Source organism: Argopecten irradians, chromosome 13 (assembly GCF_041381155.1).
Source record: "Argopecten irradians isolate NY chromosome 13, Ai_NY, whole genome shotgun sequence".
In the NCBI taxonomy this organism is placed as follows: Eukaryota; Metazoa; Mollusca; class Bivalvia; order Pectinida; family Pectinidae; genus Argopecten; species Argopecten irradians.
In genome coordinates, this window is record NC_091146.1 from 28087954 (window position 1) to 28114524 (window position 26571).

The 26571-nt window shown below is 38.1% G+C and overlaps 1 protein-coding gene across 1 annotated transcript; it reads left to right on the forward strand.

Moving 5' to 3' along the window:
* The first annotated feature begins 16183 nt into the window (after positions 1 to 16183).
* Positions 16184 to 20888, forward strand: LOC138306189 (ATP-dependent DNA helicase RecQ-like). Its single transcript, XM_069246585.1, has 2 exons — positions 16184 to 18863; positions 19243 to 20888. Exons 1-2 carry the CDS (start codon positions 18637 to 18639, stop codon positions 20012 to 20014), a joined length of 999 nt encoding a protein of 332 aa, XP_069102686.1. The 5' UTR covers positions 16184 to 18636; the 3' UTR covers positions 20015 to 20888.
* The last annotated feature ends 5683 nt before the right edge of the window (positions 20889 to 26571 follow it).

Sequence of the window (26571 nt, forward strand, 5' to 3'; positions counted from 1 at the left end):
ATTACAAGGAAGCTGATTTAAATAAAAATATCCCAGAGGCGAACTTTGCTGTTCTCAACAGCTCTTGTTATATGTTGAGTACATATTGAAAATGTATACGCAGTAAAGAAACCCCCTCTCATGACCTCCTCCCACCCCAGCTGTGTGTTGAGGGGGTCGTAAAATCTGCCCCAGGGCTACGCATTGACCACAGCCTAATCACCAGATCAACTCCTCATAGTCATGGTAATGTAATAGGGGTTTGACCTTTCTGTACTCACCATTATTCCGGGGAGTGAGTTTTAAACTAGGGGGAGATAATCTAGTAAAGAACTCTTCTGAAAAGTCTTATCAGCAACTTATAGGGTCTGGTGGACAGTCTTAGCCCCTAGCTCTGTTTATACTTTCAAGCCCCATGAGATGACTGACCATCCCTTTCCCTCAGAGGTTAATTATAGATATGAAAACTAGGGCATGCAAGGCTGACACTACTGAACAGGTTAGATTCTGATGTTTCAACACAAACTGGAGGGAAAAAATTAGAAGCCTATGGGGATTTGTAAATTGGAAGGATTAATGGACACTGAATGTGGGTGACTATGACATAATGAAGTCATCTCTAGTTGACTCGACATAAATGAGCCAGGGTGCAATGTTTAAACAAAAGTAGATGTGGCGGGAAAGCACATTACACAACAAGCAAAGAATACAGTGGATTGTGTTAGACATTTATCAATCACAAATAATGATAAATAACTCTCTTGGACCTCAAAATGGTAAAGTATGTGGATGGCTCTTTAAAACTCATCACATTTTAAGGAATTTACATAACACACGGATATTTGTTTTGTGTTAAATACATGTTCACAGTTGAACATTAGCCCTGATAGTAGTGGACAAATGGAGCATGTGAACTAGAATGTTTGTGTCGTGTTATGATTTGTGCCAGTCACCGTCCTTATTGGATTATATATAATGCATATCATGTGATATTTATTCTGGTTCTTGGATTAAAAAGATATGTATGTGTGAGTTTTGGATTTTGCAGTCAAACCTGAAATAAGGTAATACACATAACACATAGGCCATGGCTGTAAACCTGTTTCCATCTGCCTGTAAAGAAAAATTAATGCAAACAAAAAAATTAAACTTTGATTTACAGATACCTTACTTTATCAAATAATTCTTACATAAGAGAGAAACAAATAGATAATAATTTTGAGTCATAAATATTGTTTATTTAGGTAAAAATCCTAAAGAAATGGGTTTTAAAAGTGAATGAAATTTATCATACAGGTGTTATTAATATAATTCATAGAAATTGGAGGGAATATTTTTTTCGATATAATGTTGAAAATGTTTAAAACTTTCTCATGTCCCGAGACATTATATTACATTAATTAGCATTTTTTTAATGATATGTTAATTGTGTTAATCAAATTTACTAATTTCTTCATAATTGTCAAATTATAGCTATAACATAAACACTTTCAATAATGATTACAGGTTACAAAATATCTACAGGTAATCCGATTTCTCTGTGATATAAAAACCATTAAACTTCTACAAATATTTTAAAAATAATTAGTTTTTGTATGATTAAATTGAATTTAAATTGATATAAATCAGTTTAAATTAATTGGGTGATCGGGTGGTGTAGTGGTTAAGCCGCTCGCCTTTCACCTAGCCGGCCGGGGTTCGATCCCAACACGGACGTGAAAAGGTCAGGGGTCACCTGCCCGATCACGTGGGTTTTCTCCGGGCACTCCGGTTTCCTCCCACACTAAGACCCCTCCCGCGCTTACATCCGGGCCATCGAAAGTGATCTACATAATATAAGTTGTATAACTTGTTTCTCAATCGATGTAAAAGAAATAAAGTTTATATTTATATTTTAAATTAATTAATCAATAACAAATTAATTCCTTATCATGAAATAGGAATTCATTGTATAAGTTTTATTTACTTTTGTATATGCATTATACACACTGAGTTAAGAATGGATTTCTCATTTTAAGCATTTGTTTTTACTCTATTCTAATTTCGTAATGAAGAAATATATACACAGGTAGATAGATAGTTGGTTTTGTATATATTTGTTCAGTATACAGAATATTTGGAAAGTTAAACCTTAAGTAATTTATTTTTTACATCTTAATATCAGTATTTCTATTCAATGCTGACAAAAATAAGGAAATAACAGTAATGATTCAAACACTGTGTTTTGTCACTTTTTTGTCAATTTACATGATATGCCTTTTCAAAAGCAATTTGTATCAAAATATTCAAGGGCATGTTCAGTTAATTACTTCTATTGGAATGATATTTATTTGTTTGTTGTTCATTTCTTTTTCAAATTAATATGGTTTACTTTATTCTATACAGAATATTTACCACACATCAGGATTATATAACTATGTCAAAGTAAAAAAGATCATAACCTACCGAAATATAATAGAATATCAAATGTATTTGATCTATTATGGAATCCTGAATAAGGTTTATTATTCAGTTCCAGACAACTTAAATATATTCCATCTTACATATAAACAGCGAGATACAAATTTTTGGGATCGATCCCGAAAATCATTTTCACAAAAACACTGACATGGACTAAGACAGATTTTTGGGATCAATCCCGAAAATCATTTTGGCAGAAATACTCATGGGACAGAGAAAAGATTTTTGGGATTGATCCCAAAAATCATTTTGGCAGAAACACTCCTAGGACTAAGACAGATTTTTGGGATCGATCCCGAAAATCATTTTGGCAGAAATACTCATGGGACAGAGAAAAGATTTTTGGGATTGATCCCAAAAATCATTTTGGCAGAAACACTCCTAGGACTAAGACAGATTTTTGGGATCGATCCCGAAAATCATTTTGGCAGAAATACTCATGGGACAGAGAAAAGATTTTTGGGATTGATCCCAAAAATCATTTTGGCAGAAACACTCATGGGACAGAGACAGATTTTGGGATCGATCCCAAAAATCATTTTGTCAGAAACACTCATGGAACAGAGACAGATTTTGGGATTGATCCCAAGAATTTTTCATTTTGAAAGACATTTTACTAGCTTTCAAAGCATCAGTCCAAAAACCATATCTCATATATTAGGAAATACAAAGTTATTTATGAAAAAGTTTTGTCTATTTAGCATTTTACACATGCATCAGTCACTTCTTACACATGTATAATCCTTAAAATACACAACGAAAAGAGGAACGCCATAATTTTTTTCCTCTTCTAAAAAAATCTTGGTTATATACACACGTATATGACATGTCTATATTATTGGAGCTTTAAAAAATGTGGACAAATAATATAATTACCCATTATCACCAGGTCGAGAGAATGGAACACTCGCTAGTCCATAGGCGGATCTATTTTCTCAGAGAACTCGGAATTACCAGAGTACGATATAGGAAAGTCATGATACGAAGTATGAACATGGAACAGATGGAAGCTTTCTGAAAAATCATACAATTCATGTTAAATGGTTCCCTTCAAATATTACTTAGAGATTCTGAAATACTGAGGGGCCGAATCGATGTCCTGAGACAGCTTGTTAACCCAATAGCAAGCTTGGCAAAAAAACGAAACCTGTTGCTGAGATTCCATAATTTATTACCGAGATTATTACGAGAGTATTATTTGAATCAAACGATCATTCTTGAAATTCAAAATGCTGATGAATAGATTGAGATAGTTGATGTCCTCTTGACAATAAAGTTAATTCCTCGGACATTTAAATTGGTCAACGCTATGAATGGTCCCGTGTATAGATTGTTTACTTAGACCCTTTTAAAATCAGTATCTACAAGATTGATGATACACACGATGTGAATTGAATTCTCGAGGCTGTACTTAATCCCCTACATAATCCCCTGGACATACATGGACACTGAAAATTCCGCGAAATCTTTCCCGAACTAAATATGGCGAGGGTGTTGGAAATGGCGGGAGGGTCGGGAGGGGCTGGTAGAATATGGCGGGAGGGTGGTCGGAATACTTCTGGCGGGGGTGTTGGAAATGGCGGGAGGGTCGGCAGGGGTTGGTAGAATATGGCGGGAGGGTGGTCGGAATACTTTCCCGTGGTTTTGACAGGGGTTGGGAGGGGCGGGAGGGGCAGTTGCCCCATCACTTTACTACTACTTATAAATATCTGCATATACATAAAACAAGAGATCCCAGAGGGATCTTGGCGCCCACCAAAGAATGATCTACGTCTGATAATGGAAAGAGGGATCTTTTCTCTGCTTATCAAACTTTTACTTCATATTTAATACTACATATGAAATTTGAGAAAGATCCTTTCAGTACTTTCTGAGATATATAACACTAACAAACTTCAATTTTCAAAATCCAAGATGGCTACCTGTCGGTCATTTTGTTGACAGATTGGTTTGAAAATGCAATATGAACAACTAAGTCCAAAGGGGAACCTGCATAAAGAAAATTGAGACAGATCGCTTTAATATTACACACGCTACACACTGCATACATGGTAGGCCATCCTTACATGACCCTGGCTGTTAATAGGACGTTAATCAAACAAACAAACAAGCAAATTAAGGTTCTATAACTTTCTAGGATATTATATATATATATATATATATAAGCATTCATGTTTGTAAACATGTTGATTATAAGTAGGGATCTAGAATGATCTTTTTCCAGAGGGTTCTGAGTTAGATATTTCTAGAAATAGAAGTTTTCTCCAATATTCTTGAATTAGGGTTTAGCTATATACCGTATTTTCCCTATTAAGAGCGCCTCCTCTAATAAGGGCGCCCCCACGTTTTTTGCTGAAAAAAATCAACTAATTTCATACAATTTTTGTGCCAGATTGTGACGATTTGTCTTTGCAGACGCTAAAAAAATACTGTTTCACATCAATCTGATGCTTAACAGATATCTGATCAGCTTTTATAAGCACTAAATTTATTGCATTGGACAACTTAGGACATCTTTGCCAAGTGTTTAAACAGCGAAAACGCCATGTTCAAAATAAAACGTGTCACCTGAATGCCCCACACACGTGTATGGATGAAGACTAACTGGCAACAACATTTTAACGATGTCTATATAGGTTTTATGATTACTTACTGTATATCTATGATAAAGGTTCCTAAATAACAGGAATGTTATCATTTCTAAGCATTTTATTGTGTGCTCTTGTCGATAATTCCCATCTGCCACAAAACGAAAGTAGCGATCGAAAGCACCGTCCGCCATTTTGTGTACGCATGGTAAACAAACAGGCTGGCATGAAATGCAAAAAATCCGTGAAACAGACATATTTAACCAATGTTTGATAATTCTGGTGCATACATTTCTTCATAATTATGTAATTTCAACACTTATTTGACTTCAAAACGTAAGTTGGTTATAGTAAGTTTCAGAAAAATACGAAACTAAAAGCAAGATGACTATAGTCTGTTTCAGAAAAAACATCTAAAATGGTCTCAAATTACGGCGCCCCCTTTGGCCATTTACCCGCGCCCGGCGCCCTCATTAGGGAAAATACGGTATACTCCAGCTTAGATATAGGTTTAGACTGTGCAGTTAAGTTTCGGAACTCAGATGTGCTCGCGAACTTGACAAGAAACTGTGCCATCTATCGGGAAAGGACCGAAATGAACTGAAAGATCTGACCTTGAATATAAACATTTGTTTCCGGATACACCAAGCAAAACAGATGCTATCTATCACGACGTGGATGTGGGCTATGCGCCACCTGTAGAGAAGAACTATGATGATCTGCTTCCCAGGACAGTCTCTTCAGTTTTAAACCATACAAATGATTTCACAAAGTAAACAACAATAAGCTCATTCCAGTTTCGGATTTTCGAAATTTTGATAAACACTATGTCTATATTTCATGTGGGAATTTTATTCTAACTATTAATGTAAATCTGATGAAGATTTTTATCTTGATCTTTTATCTTAAAATGGCAGAATGTTTTGTTTTCTGGGTTGTACGCCCAACTGTCAAATTACAGAGGGAAAACATATGTCCACATAAATGGACGCAATGATAGGTATGTGTGAGTGAGTGTGGCTGAATACCTGGATTTAGCCACGAACAACAACCTCATTGCAGAGGTTAAAAAAGGATGGATCAGGTAAGTGTGAATGCTCCTATCATTTTCTCATTGACAAGTTATGTCGTTTATTCTGTATGGTATATCTCAACAATATAAACAAATAATGTTTATACTATTTCTATGTTTATGAGTTGTATGCCCCATCAACAACTGTTACACCACTACCGCCATCACCATCACCAGACTAAATGGCCTGACGCGAAGACGGCGGTGTCAGTTTTACCACCGGTTTGGGTGGTGAATATTTCTTCTTTCTACTATAACATCTAATATCGATATCAGACACTTTTACACACTACAGTAATATGTTTTTTTTTATTATTTTCATAAAATGTGGACTCTGATACCATTTTACCAGCAGTATCGGTGCCACAGGTGGTTCAAATGGTGAGTATTTCTGTTTACCTCTGTATATCAAATGTTGGTATTATACAATTTTTAATACTTTATGCTATCTTATTTAATAATACTTCATGCTATCTTCATACAACATACCACCACTCCTGTTGTTGCTCAGAACAGCTCAAAGAACATTGTCGGTAGGACCAGAAACGACCGAACAAACATAACAGTTATGGCATGTGGGAATGCTACAAATGGCGATAAAATGCCTCCCCTGCTTATTGTCCTTGGCAAAACACCAACATGTGTTTACGGCTACAATTGTGCCGAGGCCCCTGCAGATACCATCTGGACATTCCAAGAAAGGGCTTGGATGACTGAAGAAATAGCAGAGCACTGGTTTAGATCGCTGTTCCTGAATACACAATCCAAAATCAACCGTAAGTGTGTGGCGCGTTGAAAGACAAAGAAGGCGTTGTTCATGATTTTTGGGAGTCAAGATGACGCGTAGTGATACAAAAATCATAGTCACAACTGAACAATCAAAACACAGTCTATGGTGCATATGTGTGTGCTTTGTGGAAGTATGGGTTCATTCAAAGATTCAGACATCAAGTGCATTCCAAACAATATGGAAAAATATATTTCATTTAGTTCAGGAAATTTACCTTTCATAGATTCGTTTCAATTCATGTCTCAGAGTTTAGAATCGCTTGTCAAAAATTTAGCTCGGGAAGGAGTGGATTCCTTCAAGCATCTATCCAAAGAATTCGGTGAGGAACATGCTACGCTTTTATTGCAATTTGAGAAAGGGGGTTTACCCTTATGAGTATGTAGACAAGGAGGACAAATTTAACGAAACATGTTTACCGCTAAAGTAAACATTTTACAGCCAGTTAAGCAAATCAAACATTAGTAAAGCAGATTACGAACATGCGCAAAAAGTTTGGAATACACTTGACATTAGATTTTGTTTGTTTGTTTGTTTGATTTATTAACGTCCTATTAACAGCTATGGTCATGTAAGGACGGCCTCCCATGTATGCGTAGTGTTGCGTGTATGTTGTGCGAGGTGCGTGTTTCGGGAGACTGCGGTATATTCGTGTTGTGTCTTCTTGTATAGTGGAACTATTGCCCTTTTTATAGTGCTATATCACTGAAGCATGCCGCCGAAGACACCAAGCAACACACCCCACCCGGTCATTAGAAATTTGGGAGAATACCACGATCTCTATTTAAAAACAGACGTTTTACTCTTGACAGACATGTTTGAAAATTTTAGGAGAATGTGTATGAATTATTACAAGTTAGATCCAGCTCATTTTTATACGAGTCCCGGACTCGCGTGGAGTGCTGCACTTAAAATGACAGGAGTTTAGAATTACTGACTGATCCTGAGATGTACTTGTTTTTAAAGAGTGGTGGTGTGTCTACGATATCAAACAATACTCCAAGGCTAACAATCCCTATATATCTGAGACGTACGATCCCTTCAAACCTAACAAGTACATTCTCTATACGGAAAAGCTATGACCGAACCATTACCAGTAGGCGATTTTCAATGGGTTGACGATGTGGCACATTTCGATGCTAAAAGCATACCTACAGACGATGATGGATACGTCTTAGAAGCCGACCTTCTTTACGGCATCGCGATCCATAATCTTCACTCTGATATGCCATTATGCCCGGAGACTAGAGTTATATCTGACGAAATGCTATCTTCATACAGTAAAGAATTATGGAAAAAATTGCATCCAAGTTCAAAACATACAGACAACAAACTATGGGGACGTGTTGCCGCCCATAAACTTGTCCCCAATCTAGAAAATAAAACGAAGTATATATGTCATTACAGAAACTTACAACTCTACTTCTTTCACATAGAGTTCAACCCTTGTATCTTTGATGTTGACATTTTATTCCAATATTATAATTAAAGAATACATGACCAAGTTACTCATGTTTTATAGTTTTTGATTGATTCTACAGATTTTGGGAAAAAATAGTAGTGATAAATATACAATCAGTTAGTCACAATGTCAATGGCAAGTAATATAAATTGTATACGAGTTGTCTCCCTTGTATTCAATGCGCATGACACAACCTTTGCAACTTATGTAAACATGGCGATGGCTACAAGTCAATTGATCATCTTATGCATCATTGTACCCCTAATACACCTAGCTAGGGGGGATAGCATGAATTTGTTAACTTGTTTGTTTGTTTGTTTGATTTATTAACGTCCTATTAACAGCTATGGTCATGTAAGGACGGCCTCCCATGTATGCGGTGTGTTGCGTGTATGTTGCGCGAGGTGAGTGTACTGGGAGACTGCGGTATGTTTGTGTTGTGTCTTCTTTTATAGTGGAACTGTTGCCCTTTTTATAGTGCTATATCACTGAAGCATGCCGCCGAAGACACCAAGCAACACACCCCACCCGGTCACATTATACTGACAACGGGCGAACTTTTGTACCGTAGCTAGACATAGGTGTATCCTCAGGGAGGATCCTGGACGGGACTACATGTTGGACAGACAATGGCCGAACAGTAGGCTCACTATCCAAGGATGGAATGCTATGTCCAGCTTGACAGTGGCCGCTCAGAGGAGACTTAAGATATATTCAGATCATTGGAGATGTGAAATGCAAACTGATGAGCGTTGGCGCCATACGGTTGCAGGACCGATATTTTAAATCGATATGTGTAAGTATTCATAGTTAACGTCAAATCTATTCCCACCATGTGTCATAATGTAGGTCACGTACTAAGATGCTATCCACATTGTCATGTTATTAATCTTAGTAGAGTGTAAATGTTATATCACAACCTATATTAAACGGATAGGTCGCCAATTACTTTAATAACTGAAAAATATAAAACCTGTTTTATTGTGACCATAGCTATTAATAGGACGTTAATTAATCAAACAAACAAACAAACAACAGTAAACAAACAACTACATTTGGCGTCTATTAACAGCCAGGTCATATAAGGACGTGCCAGTTTGTGGGGAAAAAGAAAACCACGACCATACCTGGCAATGTCTATTCAACCCGTCAGAGGTGGAGGCTTTTGGTAATATGTCGGGACATCTTATCGGCCACCGCGGTAAACAAGTCTATTTGTAAGCTTATGGGTCATCATACCTCTACTACACTCACTCAGTATCTAAGCATAGAAGTATCCTCCGAGAGGATCCTGGACAGGCTTACATTCTGGACAGACAATGGCCAAACAACAGGCTCACCATCCAGGGGTGGAACGTTAGGTCTAGCCTGACATTGACCACCCAGAGGCGTTGGAGATGCATCAAGATCATAGGAGATGTCGACTGTAGCCTGAAGAGTGTTGGCACATCCTCGCCGGACGTTGTTAAGACTCCAGCCTCACTCCACCTCGGGCTGATCCTACCTTGGATTATTTGTAAGTTTTAATGTTGTATCATTTGGACATGAACATTTTATGGTTTCAATACTCTTTATTATTACAAGTGAAACTGTTTTTGAATTGTTTTTGTATTTATTTTTTAGTGGTTATGAGTATGATCTGCTGCTACGCATGTAAAAGAAAGAGACAGCAAGGTAACTATATTTTTGTTTCAATTTCAGATGTAGTAATGGCTATAATTATTTATATTCTAAATGGTGCCGATGAACTAGAGCCTGATCCAGAGGTTGAAATAAGAAGGCATGGCTACAATACAACCTCAGACCACGGCCTAGGGTACAAGTGCGTCGTGTTTACAACCTCAGGCCTAGACATTAAGGTATTCTTTTCATATGAATGACTAGAGAATTCGATATTGCTTTAAAACTGAGCAGACTTAACCCTTCTCTGTATAATGTGAAACTCTTTGATATCGCATCATAATTATATCGCATCATAATTATCTATCTTTGCTTAATAAGATAATATTTTTTTCAGATCCTACTGAGGCTATAGAGATGGCGGTAGTGGAACCTTCTACCAATCCTCTAACTTCCGACCAGGTCTCCACGACTGTTACATCCCCCACCGATCTTCCAATTTTGGATTTAGTTTCCCTCACATCATAATCAGAGAGCATTTTTCCGACTACTTCATACAGAAGATCCAAAACCACCAATATGTCATAGACCTAGTCCTTTAGTTTAACCATAGCATACATATATAGCTAATTTTATATAAAATGTTTTTATAAACATCTACCTCATCAAACTTTTTGTTTGTTTGTTTGTTTGATTGTTTGCATGGCATGTAGGAGGATCCTCCCATTCCAATAGATAGGAATGTGTAAAATATATGGGTCCAATTTGCAGCCGAGAGAGAACAACTTCCTCTCTGCGGTCTCTCCGACTGGACATATTAGGATTAAGTGTAGGTTGTATTTTAAATAGTTTATTGTTTGTTTCGGTAGACCATCTTTGTTGCCATTGGTGTTAAATGGCTGACTGAATGTAAGGTTTGATATCGGTGTAAGATAGTTTCAAATGTGTTTGTGCTAGGCGAAGAGCAGTCTTAGCTGCTTTATTGTCCTTTTCATTTCCCTTTATACCCACATGGCTGGGAATCCAGAGATAAGTAATTTGAGTTTTAGAAGACAATCAAGATGTTTGGATCAAAAGATTTTGGATTAGAGTATTTCTAGGACATCTTGATTTCAAAGGCCGAAGAACCGAAAGAGAGTGAACCGAAAGAGAGTGGGAACAGATGATTGCCTTTTCAATGCGGTGTTCTTCGATATGGTCAAGCGCCAGACCGATAGCACATGCTTCCGCAGAGAAAATGGAGGCAACATCCGGAAATCGGATAGAGGAGCAGTGATTAGATATACAGCATGCTGCCGCAACATTATCACCACCGTCAGTGTAGATCTGAACATGGTCAGCGTCTACATCCCAAATCCATTGAGGCTCGGTAACTGCCAGGGGTACGAGATGTAAGGACTTCCGTGTATTTGAATGATTTCTTATATAGCGAAAATATTGCCCTTTTTATAGTATATGTAGTACATTTTATAGTAGTATATTACTGAAGCATGCCGCCGAAGAATACGATCTCAATCTGCATCGTATATGTTGAATGTTTAAAGAACTTGGCCAGCACAAACATGAAAACAGGCGAGCCCTGAGGAGACATTCTTCACACAAGAAGACCAAAAGAAATCACCACTGCATCGTCGTTTTGTTGTTACATTTTTTTTTGAGGGTATTAGATGCTTCACCGCTGACAAATGGTATTTTTTCACTATCAAAAACAGGAGCAGACGATTTAGTATTTTTATTCAGTTACAAAAGCTACTTGCTTTACACCATTACCACCATTGGAAAGTTTAAGCTTCTAATTTTACTTTAAGTTCAAATTACAAAAAAATTATTAATTGCATCCCGAAAAAAAATCTGTGGCACTATATCTTATATGAAATGAAGTACTGATTGTGCATTCACAAAAGGCAAAATAAATTATTTTATGTAATTTTTTGTGTTGATAGAAATATATATACACGATTAAACATCAATTATTGTTCAAGTAATTATTTAATTATTATCATTTATGCTCTGTCGGCAGTGGAGCATCTTTAAATGAAAGAAATCTTTTTTTTTTTGTCTTAAGGGTAAAGACCTTTTAAATGAAACTTAAGGCTGTAGACAGTTGCAGAGAGAGAGAAAAAGAAAAAAAAAACGACTATGTATAAAAAATTTATTCATAATTTCATCCATGATAAAAATGACTTGTTACGTTGTCCTGGTGGACCGTCTCCTACATAAGTTACTACTACCGGTCATTGATCTTCTTTCGTTTTCTTCTTGATTTCTTCTTCTTTTAATCGTAGCATAACAGTACTTTCGTATTTTTCCCTCTGCAATACTAGCCATTTTTCACCAGTATTTCCAATTTCGGTAAAACGGGTTTGAGTAGTGAACTCAAGAAAGGCACGGCTCTAGTTTGTAATATATCTCTCTTTCATAGATACACCCCGCTCCGCTAAACGAACCAGGGCTTTCTTGTATCTTCGCAACCTCTTCAGGTATAACGTAGATGTTCCGGATGATTTCACACAGGGCTTTCACCTGAGGTAGCATGATTGTCTCGAGTAAATACTTTTGCTGAGTAGGATTAGTCCGGGCTAACAGTGTGACGTAATTCCAGTTCGATTTAAAGTTCACTCTCATCTCGTCAAATCCAATGATGTCTTAAAATTTTCGCTGAGATTTCTGTATCGATAGTTAATAACTTAATAATTGTTTGTTTGCAGCTATGGTCATGTAAGATACCACACCCGGTCACATTATACTGCCAATGGGTTAACCAGTCGTTCAACTCCCAGTATACCGATTGTAAGCAGGAGCAAAAGCTACCATTTTTATACACTTTGGTGTCTCGGCCAGGGGACAAATCCAGAGCCTACCTCACAGGGGCGAGCGCTCAATATAAGGCCAAAAGTGAGGCGGTGCCAAGAGAGACGTCAGTTAGAAAGAAGTGAAAAGATAAGATCCTAAATTTAGTCGACTTTGACGATTATGCTATAGGGGCAGCAGGTATGATTCTAACGCCCTACCTGCAGGACAAGATAGTTAACAACTTACCTGTACTTTTCTCACTATCTGTCTCTACTAAACCCATGCCAATTTAGACCACAGGTGGGTGTGGCATACTCTATTGTTCTGACCAGTGTGACGCCGGCCTGAAGGGCCCTATTTAGTGTACATAGTGATACGGTATAGTCTTGTATCTTCGCCCTAGGGGACATTTCCCTTTAGCTCAGTTGTGTTTTGTTGCTGGGCCAGTTCGACATTAGCTATGCCAGCTAAGGGTCGCCCCCAAATCCTGCATGATCATTCTCTTCTTACATGGAGTTCAGCGCAAACAGACTTGTTGGAGGACATATCCAGGTATTTTGCCATCATAGTATATTTACTATGATTTGTTAACCTTTTCAACTCATTTGTCATTCCGGTCATAGGTTAATTCGATACAATTTGCAACAACACGTGCGGACTAACGACAGAAGTGGTAATTGTAGCACGTGCACGGGCGCTTAGCGTCACGCAAATGACCGGAACAGTGGGCGTATTGAAACCGAATAATATGGTCCGAGTTAGTAATGGTCCGAGATTGATAAAACACTTCAATAACCCCGACTTGGGATACTAGTGAGATTCGTCTACGTACAATCTACAAAACAACATTACATTCCAAGCTTTTCTATCCTTATAAATATACATGTCGTGTCTTATTCTGATTATAAACTCCTTTATTTCAAGACCATCTTGTTTGTGACCTGTTCATTAGAGACATTTCGTCTTAAAATCAATTTCAATATATATATAATATTATATGATTTACTGGATAAATAATAAATAAATGATAATTTTGCAGAAAATGATTACCAATAAATTTCCTAATTTTAATGAGATATGTTGTATTTGTTTATATATTTTAATGGCCGAGTGAGTAAAGTATTACAAAATATTGGTCGAGGTGTACATTTTAAATCGTCCTATATCTTGTCCGCCACGTACATGTGTGACGGGAGACAGCTGTGTCGTAGGCTCGGTTATAACCGAAACAAGGACGTTAAGCCCCATCAATCAATCAATATGTAACGGGAGGGGTGTACTCAGGTACACGCCCACTCCACGTTCAGTACTTCAACCCAGGTTCGATTTAGTAAGGAAATGCTTTTTTGACAGAACGTGGAAAATAACTAGACAGACAAATATAAACAGTTAATATATATATTTATTCAGACATAGCGGGACGTATGCAAAACATGACAAGGCACAGGGCCGCGGCACTTACAGGTAAACAAGACTAAACAGCACTCACCACAATGGCATTACAGGTTTAACTTTGAGACCGCCCCCCATCCCAGCTAATGACCACCTAGTTCCTAATAAAATATGCGTAACGCTTATTCTTAGCCTATAATTATCAGTAATATTAAAAGAGGAAAGAATGAACGACGGCTCACAAATTCAATCGTAAAAGCGGCGTACTTGCTATTCAGGAGTTTTATAGAATCCAAGGTTACACAACGAAATCCCAAGAAATTATGCGAAATAGTGACCAATCAGAGGCCGAAGTGAATGCGCCTTAGTCTCGAACCCAAAGTTATTTCGGAGAAAACGTGCAGCAGCACTGCCCGCGTACCGAGAGCTAGTGTAGCTATATCTAGTTAATTTTGTAAACTACTAACCTATGACTGGAATGACAAATGAGTTTAAAACAAATCATAGCAAATATACTATGATGGCAAAATACAAAGTAATGGTTCCAGTTACACATATATGTCAAATAAAGCTGAAGTAGGTATTGTCTTTAAATACCGAACTAAGAAATAAATATTTAACATTAATTAGCATAAGATTGTGTTATTACTGTTATCTAAAAGTGTTAAGATGAATAATTATGTTCAATGAAGTTAAACCAGTGGTTGATATTATGAATAAATAATTATGCATAGAGCAAAGTCGGCTATTAACACATTTTTTGCTTGCATACTCCCGTTTACGATCATTGCAATGAATTTGCCTCGATGTTAACACGGAAATAAAAAAAAAATACCGCAGTCTCCCTAAACACGCGCTTCGCAAAACATACACGCAACACACAAACAAACCTCATCTCTAGTTAAAACTGGTTTTCTACTAGGAGAAATATGCTCTTCTGATACTCTACCAGATAACTTGTCCAAGAGGGTTGTCCTGGGCACCCTGTAGACCTTTGCTGCAGACTTCTTCGACAGCCGTTCGTCTCCGACTGCAGCAATGGCTAGCTGCATTTGCTCTGGCGCATACTGGCACCTCTTTGCAGCACTCATTCTTAAGGAGAAAATATCATTGCTGTAGTTTATTTCCAAAACTGCGCACGATTAGATAATATAATGAAGTGGTTGTGTTTTATAAGAAATATGTTGTTTCATGGCCCTGTGTTAGTTGAACTATTAAACATTCATATCTTGTCCACGAGTACATGTCATGCTAGTCCGCTAAACCTGTCTATATTATTAGGCTTTTTTAATTAATTTTTTTTTTTTTTTGCCCAATATATATTAGGCAAAAAAAAATTTTGAAAGCCTAATAATATAGGCAGGTTTAGTGGACTAATGTCATGCATATTTGGTCATTGTATCTAGTATCTGGGTTTTGTCCTGCTCGTCTTTTTTATCGGTCGTGCGTGTATTGTTTCTACTATACATGCGCGACTGTTTTAAATACCTATAATCGTCAATACCACAACATGCCCCATTGAATTTTGGCCCTGCAGGTAGGGCGTTAGAATTGTACCTGCTGCCCCTATTGCATGATCGTAAAAGGCGACTAAATTTAGGATCTTATCTTTTCTCTTCTTCCTAACTGACTTTATCTTTTCTAATGCCTCCCTTGGCACCGCCTCACTTTTGGCCTTGAGTTGAGCGTTCGCCCCTGTGAGGAAGGTTCTGGGTTCTGTCCCCTGGCCGAGACACACACCAAAGTCTCTAAAAGTGGTAGTTTCTGCTCCTGCTTAGCGCTCAGCACACAGGGAGTGGGACGACTGGTTCGCCCGTTGTCAGTATAATGTGACCGGGTGGGGTGTGTTGCTTGGTGTCTTCGGCGGCATGCTTCAGTGATATAGCACTATAAAAAGGGCAACAAGTTCCACTATACAAGAAGACACAACATGAATATACCGCAGTCTCCCAAAACACGCACCTCGCACAACATACACGCAACACGCCGCATACATGGGAGACCGTCCTTACATGACCATAGCTGTTAATGGGACGTTAATTAATCAAACAAACAAACAAACCCATTGAATTTTCCCGGCTCTTGTCACATCTGTTGGTCTCAGATGACGTCACGAATCTACGACCACCTGGTGATATCGGGGGCGACAAGCGATGCGATCGCTCTAGACAAGGGTCGTTGTACAATACAGAGTTGTCTGCCCTTGTGGGTAGTTAATGATTGTGATCGTAAAGGCGGTACGAAAAGCATCGAAATATTCCGTATAAATATTACCTCTAGAAAAAACAGAAGATACACATCGAAAGAACAACAATGGGGCACCCTAGGGGTACATATTACATGCGAGGTGTCGATAACTCGAGAGTGTCGATAATAGCCGAATTTGCTCTATATTATTATATCATAGCATATATAATGCGTATTGTGGTGGTACAATAATGTCAATAAACGTTGATATTGATGAATGGCATCAAATAGTAGAAGAAAAAACCTAATCAAATAATGCTATATAACTTACTACTAGATGATGTATATTGTCTTCCTGGCTTTTCTGAAATATGTCAGATCCTGAAATTCATCGTTTCGTCAACATTGTGCATGAGTTTTCTCATGTGTTTTAGCCAAAATCAACATTTACAATTTTGTTTTAGTTTTTGCTTGCCTTTTTCTTATCCTGATCTTTTAGATACAGCCCTTGTTTATCCTGGTTCTAATGCCTACCCTGTAGTTTGGCCTAAATGACCTTAGTTGTCGATGCTTCTTCACATATACATGTTAATTTATCCATTCTTGGACCTTCCAAATTCCAGCCGGATATTTGGGAATATCAATTCTCAGATAAAAATATTTATATATATATACGCGTATACATGTATCTATGCACTAATTTATGTGCATGAAGGAATTGATGAATGGTCATACTTTCCGTTTCAAAAATTGTATTTACAACCATAGCCTACTTTTGTAAGTGGGTAATTACTTGAAAAGTCATCAGAAAAATTGTATTATTATTATTACTAGATCTATATTCATTTAATGGTAATGTATACAAAAATACAATATGTAGATCTATATATCTATGTCTCCATTGAATTATTTGAACAATTAAAGTACTAATTTAAATTACTTTATACAGTGTATTATCCAAGAAAGAACCTGACATGATATCGGAGAGAAATATCCACACCGAAAGAGAAGAAAAGTGAAATTTAACAATACTTGGTAATTCTTTTCAAATAATTAACTTAGAAGTCTGAGGTTTACTCAACCTTGATTTCAAACTGAGAAACAACTCTTGTAGGTGGTACCGGGTAACAAGAATGAGCCTATCCTGTCCGTTAGGATTTCTAAAGATAGTTTGAAATCACTCTGAAGTGTTTGTGGTCACGGTCTAGAAAATAAGTATACACATGATCCACTTCGTAGGGCTGAAAGGGCGACGTATTCTTTACCATGCTTGCCAGTATACTGGATGGGTCACTCTGTAAGGTTGGAGCGCTAGTTTCGAAGTGGACTCCGCCGACGTTGAGGATTACTCTCTGAGCCTGGTTGAGGGCCATCCCTTTCAACTTTACCTCATGTCTTGGTTTGCTGGTTGGAGTGTAGGCTATGTCTGATGACTCAATGGAGTATGTACTGGGAGCAATCAAAGAGAGCTCATCATCCACTTTGCCCCCTGAGGTGCTGAGGTCAAGGGCAGCCACCTGGACCTCCTCTACAAGAGCAGGAACCGGCACTGGTGGCTCAACTAGTACCTCTGGCACCTGGGGCAGTTTCCTTTTCTTATCATATGGTTTACTTGGCTTTGTTGGTGCCCTGGTAAGTAATACTATCTGGGGTGCCTCACGTTTACGGTCTCTATTGGCTGGCCTATCCTTCGACTCTACCTCCTTCTTTTCTGCATCACTCTTCGCAGGGCGTCGGATGACCTTGACGTACCTGGACCTCTCCTTTTGAAATAACTCGTAAGCTTTCCTGTCCTCCTCCGAAAACTTGGCTGTGGCTCTCGACACCATTGTTAGGGTATTATTGGGGGAACAGCCTGTGTGCTGCCATTCTCATCCATCAGAGTTACTTCCCTTCATTTCACTCTGTCAGTACCTCTGATATATCCTGCGAGATTTTCTGGAGTGAGGCTCGGTCACGTGACCCTTCTAAGCCAATCAGTGCTTTACGTTATAAAAGTGTCGCGAACAATTTTCCAGCTGTGAAAAAAGGCTTCGACCAATCACAGCCCCGCTTGCAAACGCTGTTCGGCATAGGCGGCGAGTAAAATGGACGACCAAGATGAGCGAAGAGTATGCGATTTCTTTTCTATCGACAGCCTACATACACACCAGAAGGAAGTTTTATCGACTATCCTACGTGGTAAGGACGTTTTCCTGTCGACTACAACTGGAAGCGGCAAGTCACTGTGCTATCAGGCTATACCAGTGTTTGAACTGAAAAGTTGGTACTTGTAATTTCACCTTTGATTAGCATCATGAAGGAACAGTCGGAGTTTCTGTCTGCATTAGGGATCAGATCCACCTATATTGGTAAAGATGACGAGGAGAAAGCGTCCATATTTAAAGGGGATTTCTCAGTAGTATATGCGTGCCCCGAAAGGTTACTTGGTGAAGAGATGTGGAGAGGCTTGTTGCTGTCGGATGTATATCGCCAGAGATTGGGGGCCGTAGTAGTGGATGAAGCGCACACGGTTTTGCAGTGGTATGTATATTTTATACAAAATGTATGTGTGTGTATGAAATGATCTCATTATAAGTCTCATGAGAGTAAAAAAACATGAACAGAACATGTGCAGATATGACTAGATTGAAAACTGTGGAAATATATGTTTTAACAGTTGTTGATATTATGCAATGTTAGAAAATTGTTTCTAATAAAAAAGTTTTAATTCCATGCATGATGATTTGATCACTTCTTCAATTACTTTAACCCCCCCCCCCCCCTCCAGCAATCATGACATTTACTGTTAAGATTTTAACTAAATTTACCTACATATGTATTTTTATTTGGTTTTGTTACATTAAAATTTAATAATTTCCCCCACAAACTCTATATCTTTATCTTTTCTGATGTTTTACAGGGGTGAAGAAAGGCATGCAGAAAGTGCGTTCAGAGGATGGTTCTGGAAGTTAGGGGAAATTCGGTCGCTTTGCCCAGATGCTCCAGTGATGGTACTCACAGCAACAGCCAGTAAAAAGAACAGGTTAGGGATATGTGCAAAGCTCTGTTTAAAATCACCAATGGAATATATCCAGTGTCCGGATCGTCCCAACATTAAACTAAATGTGAAACTGTGTAATTCTAACATGGATGTTGCGGACATGATGCAGTGGGCAATTTCAGGGTTGCAGGAGGAAAGGAACAATTTTCCAAGACATGTGGTTTTTACCAGAACAATCAGGGAATGTGCTGCCCTCTACAATGCTCTGAGATTACAGATTCCCGGTCTCCAGCATCTTTATCAGATGTATCATTCCTGTACACTGAACCGGATTAAGGAATCGATTACTGCAGACATGGGATCCAATACAGGACAAATCCGCATCCTTATTTGTACCAACGCAGCAGGTATGGGTGTAAATTTTAAAGGTGTATCCCATGTGGTCAACTTTGGCTCCCCCATTGAACTGGACACATTTGTACAGCAAGTTGGACGTGCTGGTCGAGATGGTGCGTACTCTGATCATATTCTCATATGTACTAAAAGACAACTGGCAAAGGTGGACAGTTACATGAAGGACTATTCCTTAAACAATTCTGCATGCCGTCGCAGTCATTTGATGAAAAACTACACAACAACTTTTTCGTCAGATGTCAAAGGACACAAATGTTGTGTGATATATGTTCAGTGAACTGTGTTTGTGATGAAGCCGATTGTCTTGCTGATCAGTTTCGGCATGCAGCTTTACTCTATTCTTCTACAGACAGTACCAGTGATGAGGACACTGATGATGACATTACGCATGATGGTGACGACACGGACAGTGAGTGATAGCGAACTGGTGAATAATTTCTTGGATTACTGATGATGACAAATGATGGTGACAACATCGATATCAGTGATAGTGAATTCGAAGTGAACAATTTCTTGGATTACCGTGACTTCTTGCTATAATATCTCTTTTGTTACACAATAAGGCAACTTTAATTTTATTATCGCCTTTGAACTGGTTAAAGTCATGCTGTTGCATATGTTTCAATTGATTTTTCAGTTTTATGTTACAAAATGAATTCATCAATAATTCATGAAGGTATAGATGTTAAACTAGGATACATGGATAAGAGAAAAGGAATAATTTTATGTGCTAGATCTTGGCATTTTTTAACAAATAGCTCAAATGATATTTATGGGTCTGGAATTGTTTCTAATAGTATTACCCTACAGTGTATTCCAATTGGTTTGCAAAAATGCCCGTTACACTATATATGTTCATGATCATAATGCAACTAATTGTGAAAGTGTTTAATATTGGAGTAAAATGAATTTTTGTATGAAGATAATTAGAAATTTAAGAATATTTTGAATATATACATATATGTGGCTTTCACAGGCAAATGAGATCTCTCTTTATTTTTTTTACTGTTGATATTGATATTAGTGTGTGGTTGTTTTTTAAACAAAGTCATGGATGAAGTTAAGTTGTGTCCTAAACGTCAAAAAGTCCATTGTTCCATATATCCAATAGCCGAAATCCAATCAGGATTCAAAAAAATATTATTTGTCTAGTCACTCCCGTACTTCAACCCTCAAAATATGGCTAGCGGTTTTGCGACTCCGGCAGAGAATGGGGTATTGGTCCCGACCTAGGTCGTCGGACAGTCCATCGAGCAATCCTTACTATTGACCTATTTGAATCTCCAATACGGACGAATTCGTATTCCAGGCGCAGGTCAACATCGTGCGGCAGTGGTGGTCCCCGCCATCGTTGCTGCTTCTCGAAGGTGGTCCTAAATCATATAAATATCTTATATATATATACACTCCTGATTATTTACAAGCAAATTATTATTATCACATTTATACCAATTATTTGATCAATATTAGGGACGGATGTTGACAAGCTAATTGGAAAAGAATGGGTAGAATAAATATATTAGTTATTCAAAGAAAATAGAGTTAGAGTGTTCTAAAAAGAGTTCAGGGAACAATTTCGTTAGTTTACTTATACATTATTGTAGTTACATTCATAAATTGTATACTTGCACAAACCTGTACACGTCCCTCCACATCTTTACATATGATCGCTTCTCTTGAGTAAATCCTGTTATTGGGACTGTAGAAGCCACAGTCCCCTATCAAGCGATCCCCCCTCCTCCAGCCTTTTATTGTCAGCTTCTCTGCATACACGTTTTCACCTTCGCAGCAGAGGGTGAATGTCTTCGGCTCACCTGCCGCCCACTCTGCATTCATAGTACACACACGTACGGTCGTGTTGTGATCGGATGTTGTTGGGGCCCAATAGGGGAAATAGAGGTAAATCCTATAAATCGCTACTTGTGCTAGAGTTCTGCATGGATTGTAACCAAATTTGGCCCAGAAACATCCTTGAGGTTAACAGAATTCGTATATTTTTTGGCTCTGACCCGAAGGAGCAGAAAGAGTGGGGCCCAATAGGGGAATTATAGAGGTAAATATTGAAATTCCTTCAGATACAGGCCCTCTGGGCCTCTTGTTTAAAGGCTTCAAGTACGTCTTTCCCTTGTTTGGTTTCGAGAGGTTCTATCCATAAGAACCTACTAAATACGTCAATGACTACGAGCAGAAATCTAATGCCGTCCTTGTACTTTGATATGTTGGAAATCTGCATCGCATTGTTCGTGATATCACGAACAATACGATGCAGATTCCCAACCCTTGTAACCCTTAGATTTCAATATTTGGTGTACTTTCCCTGGACTAAGAAAAGCACCGCCATTCTTTAAGTCGTAATAGACTTCTTCTACAAGTCGTCTCTCTTCCTCTTTCAATATAGTTAATGAAACAATAATATCTACATGCGAGTTCGAATCCCATGTGGGGCAGTTGCCAGGTACTGACCGCTGGTCGGTGGTTTTTCTCCAGGTACTCCGGCTTTCCTCCACCAACAAACCTGGCACGTCCTTAAATGACCCTGGCTGTTAATAGGACGTAAAACTAATCAAACAACAAACATGCAATCTTTTATTACATATAACTACAAAAATACATATTACAAGGTTTTGTGAAACCAATCTTCTACACGATTCATGGACATAACCATTTCACAAACTCTTTGTTTCCATTTCTCTGTCTTCAGTTCATTAATTCTCCATTCCGCATTACACAATTGTGATATGAAAGCATTTCTAGCACCTCTTTTTATCTTCAATTGAACAGTTTCTCGAATAAAGTCTCGAATCACTTTAATGTCATCAATGAAATTAAATGCATCTTGTATGCTGCATTGTCTATCACTCACTATTTCTCGAAGATGGTTTGCATATACCAGTTTTAAAAGGTTATCCATTCTGATGGATTCTTCAGTATTTTCATCAAGAAGGGTACCATTCATTTCCATGTTTCCTATTCTAAGCTTGGTGGATAAGGTAGTTCACAATGACGATCGCTGCACTCTACAGAAAAGTTTTTATAATTCCAATATTTCAGTGTTCTTCAACACTTGTAGCAGGTAATGTAATCACTGACACCTTCGTGAAAGAATCCGTCGCAGGCTAGTTGATAAGTACGAAGTCTGTAGCCCCACTCATTAAACGTCACCAGCCGATCAGCACAGCTCGACATATGTTGATGAACTGGGTAATTAGGTATGAGCTCCATCTATAAGAAGAAAAATTCTTAAATGAATAGATACGTTGTTAATACTCTTTCACACAGCTATAAGTTCAACTGATTGCGGTTAAATGAATATATGTGTTGCAACATAACCGATTTTCTTCACATATTTCTTAATTTTTGCACTGTAGTTTGCATGGATATAGTCACTATCTCGCAAGCGCTCATCTTGCATAAGATAGTGCAATGTTCTCGAAGGGATACACGATCGCATGGCAAACTCTCCAAGTCTTTTCGATATCTGCATGATTCTTAAAAGTCAGTGCTTCATCAAAATGTAGGTCAATAACATCCCCACCAGAAAGAATTACACATGAATGTCCAAGTTGATTAGCTAGCCCTTCCTCACACCCATAGCAAACGAAAAGTTGTTATTTTCAATTGAACAGCGTATGCTTAAGATAGACACAACCGCAGAGAGGAAGTTGTTCTCTCTCGGCTCCGAACTGGACACACATATTTTACACATTCCTATCTATTGAGAGGGGAGGATCCTCCAACATGCCATGCATGTGATTCTCCTCTCACAGTGGAGCATATTCTAGTGCACTGTATTGATTTTAAGCACATACGAGATAAGCACTACAATGTCTCCGACATGTACACTTTGTTTCATGCCGTGAGACATAATCGTATTTTTAATTATCTCAAAGAAATCGGTATTTTAGATAAAATATGAACGTTTTTCTCATCATATCATCGTACCAGCTCAACATTTCATCGTTACATCAACATTTTGCATGAGTTTTCTCGTGTGTTTTAGCCAAAACTATTTTATCCCATGCAAACCTTTTTTATCAAATAAACGTTTACAATCTGTGTTTTAATCCTTACTTGCCTTTTCTTACCCTGATCTTTTATCCTGATATTAATGCCTGAATTGTAGTTTGGCCCTAAATGACCTTAGCTGTCGATGGGCCGTAAAACTCAAACAAACAAACAAACAAAGATAGACACAACAGATTTTTCAATAATTTCCAAAACGACTTTTCTTCGATTTGTTCGATCAAATAGATCTGGAGTCTTTTAACAAACAAATCCGCATCCATTACTAATAAGTTTTAGCGCCTATATGTTCATTGAATTCGAATAACAAATTAATGTAGTCTTCACAAAAGTTGTCTTCTTCCCAAAGTTTTGGGTGTGTTGCTTGGTGTCTTCGGCGGCATGCTTCAGTGATATAGCACTATAAAAAGGGCAACAGTTCCACTATACAAGAAGACACAACACGAATATACTGCAGTCTCCCAAAACACGCACCTCGCACAACATACACGCAACACATCGCTTACATGGGAGGCCGTCCTTACATGACCATAGCTCTTAATAGGACGTTAATTAATCAATCAAACAATCAAACAAATATCTTCAATAGGCCTCCGATATGTTCGTGTTTAATCTCCTCTCCCCACTTGTATGACCATCCTGCCCTTATGAGCGAGTCAACATTACATGCGCTCACTTTGAAATCTCATCAGCAGCTAGAACTTTCATCATCATAATAAAAATCTATACCACCCATGTCTACATTACGAATAACATGCGGTGCTTAAGACAATGTTTTGACCACCGCGAGTGTTCCGTTTTGTTATCGTCGAAATGATTCCAGTGTTTGAGGGAAACCCCGCACATGAAACAAGTCACACGGTCTTCTATTCGTGTAAAAGAATCCGTTTGTAGCTAGTTGTTGAGGAGTCTGATGATGAGTCTGAGGCCAATGTACAAAGCTATCTAGACGATTGCAACATTTTACAAACGATGGATGATGCGGTTGTATTATGTTTATATATTATGTTGGATGCTATCAATTTCACATGACATTTTAACTTTCCATAAATGAGCATATACACTAGACTTTCGGATAAATCCATGTAGTTGTGATGAACTAAGTAATCTCGTATCGCAACTACCAGTGCCTTATATTATCATGGGTGACTTTAACGGTCATAATAGCCTCTGGGGCTCTCCAGGTACTGATGATAGAGGTAGACGTATCGAAGAGTTTATTGATATGTCTTTATAACACCAATGCCCCAACATATTTACACCCTGCCTCTGGCTCGCTTACACACATTGATCTATCGTTATGCCATCCATCAATTCTTCTGGATTATGATTGGAGGGTCAATGATGACCTTTGTGGAAGCGATCACTTTCCAATTATATTAAAAAACATAGGGTCACCAAAACTTGAGGAGCCGGTTCCTCGTTGGAGTTTACATAAGGCAGATTGGGCTCAGTTTAAAACCTTATGCGCCGAGGAGCTCATCGCGGATAATTTTTTGAACCTCGATGACCCCATTAAAATTTTCACAGAAGCGCTCACTTCTATCGCTACAAAAACCATACCAAAATCCGTGCCAAAACCTACAAAGTTCCATCTGTCAAATGATTCATTTATCAATAGATCTGGTAGAAATGCAGCTCTGAGGCGGTACTTGGCTTCCCCAACCGTCTCAAACTATAACAACTTTAAAATATGGAGAGCTAAAGCTCGAAGGTCTATTAAGTCCGACAAGAAAAGTACTTGGAAAGAGTACGTCTCAAAAATTAATTCCAATACATCTTCGAAGAAAGTTTGGGAAATGATTGGCAAAATTAGTGGGAAAAGAAAAACAACACCTTCATCCCACCTCATTAACAAAAATAAAATCTTTTCTACTAAATCCGAAATAGCCGACGCCTTTGCCAAAAATTTCGCTGACCATTCATCGGTCAAAAATCATTCCAAAAAATTCCAAAAAATTAAAAAAGAGAAGGAAAAGAGACGTCTAAATTTTAAATCCTCCAATACTGAAAGTTACAATAGGCCTTTCGAGATACCAGAATTGCTCGAGTCCCTTGAGAAATCAAGGGACTCGGCAGCTGGACAAGACGAAATTCCATATATGTTTTTAAAACAATTACCAGAATCTTCACTAAAATGTCTTTTAACTATATTTAACCAAGTTTACTCTTCTGGCAAAATTCCCGAGTCTTGGAAGGAATCTACTATTATACCCCTTCCGAAGCCCGGGAAAGATGCTACTGATGCCAATAACTATCGTCCTATTTCATTGACGAGTTGTATTTCTAAAACTCTAGAACGTATGATAAATACTAGATTAGTTTGGTTCCTGGAATCAAACAATATTTTAAGTCCTTTGCAAAGCGGCTTTAGAAACCGCAGGGGAACGGTAGACCACTTAGTTAGACTAGAAACATTTATACGAGAAGCATTTGCCAAGAAAGAACATCTTGTGGCCGTATTCTTTGACCTTGAAAAGGCATACGACACAACTTGGCAATATGGAATCATGAACGATCTTCATGATATCGGTATACGTGGTAATTTGCCAAAGTTTATTTCAAATTTTTTATCTGACAGGCATTTCAAAGTTCGAACGGGTTCAACTTATTCAGAAACACAAAAACAGGAGATGGGTGTCCCTCAGGGTGGTATCCTGTCTGTCACACTTTTTGGCTTAAAAATAAACAGCATAACCAAATGTCTTGGTCAATCTACAGAAGGGTCTCTATTTGTGGATGATTTCTTGATCTGTTACAGATCAAAAAACATGCACACTATAGAACGACAACTACAACAATGTTTAGGCA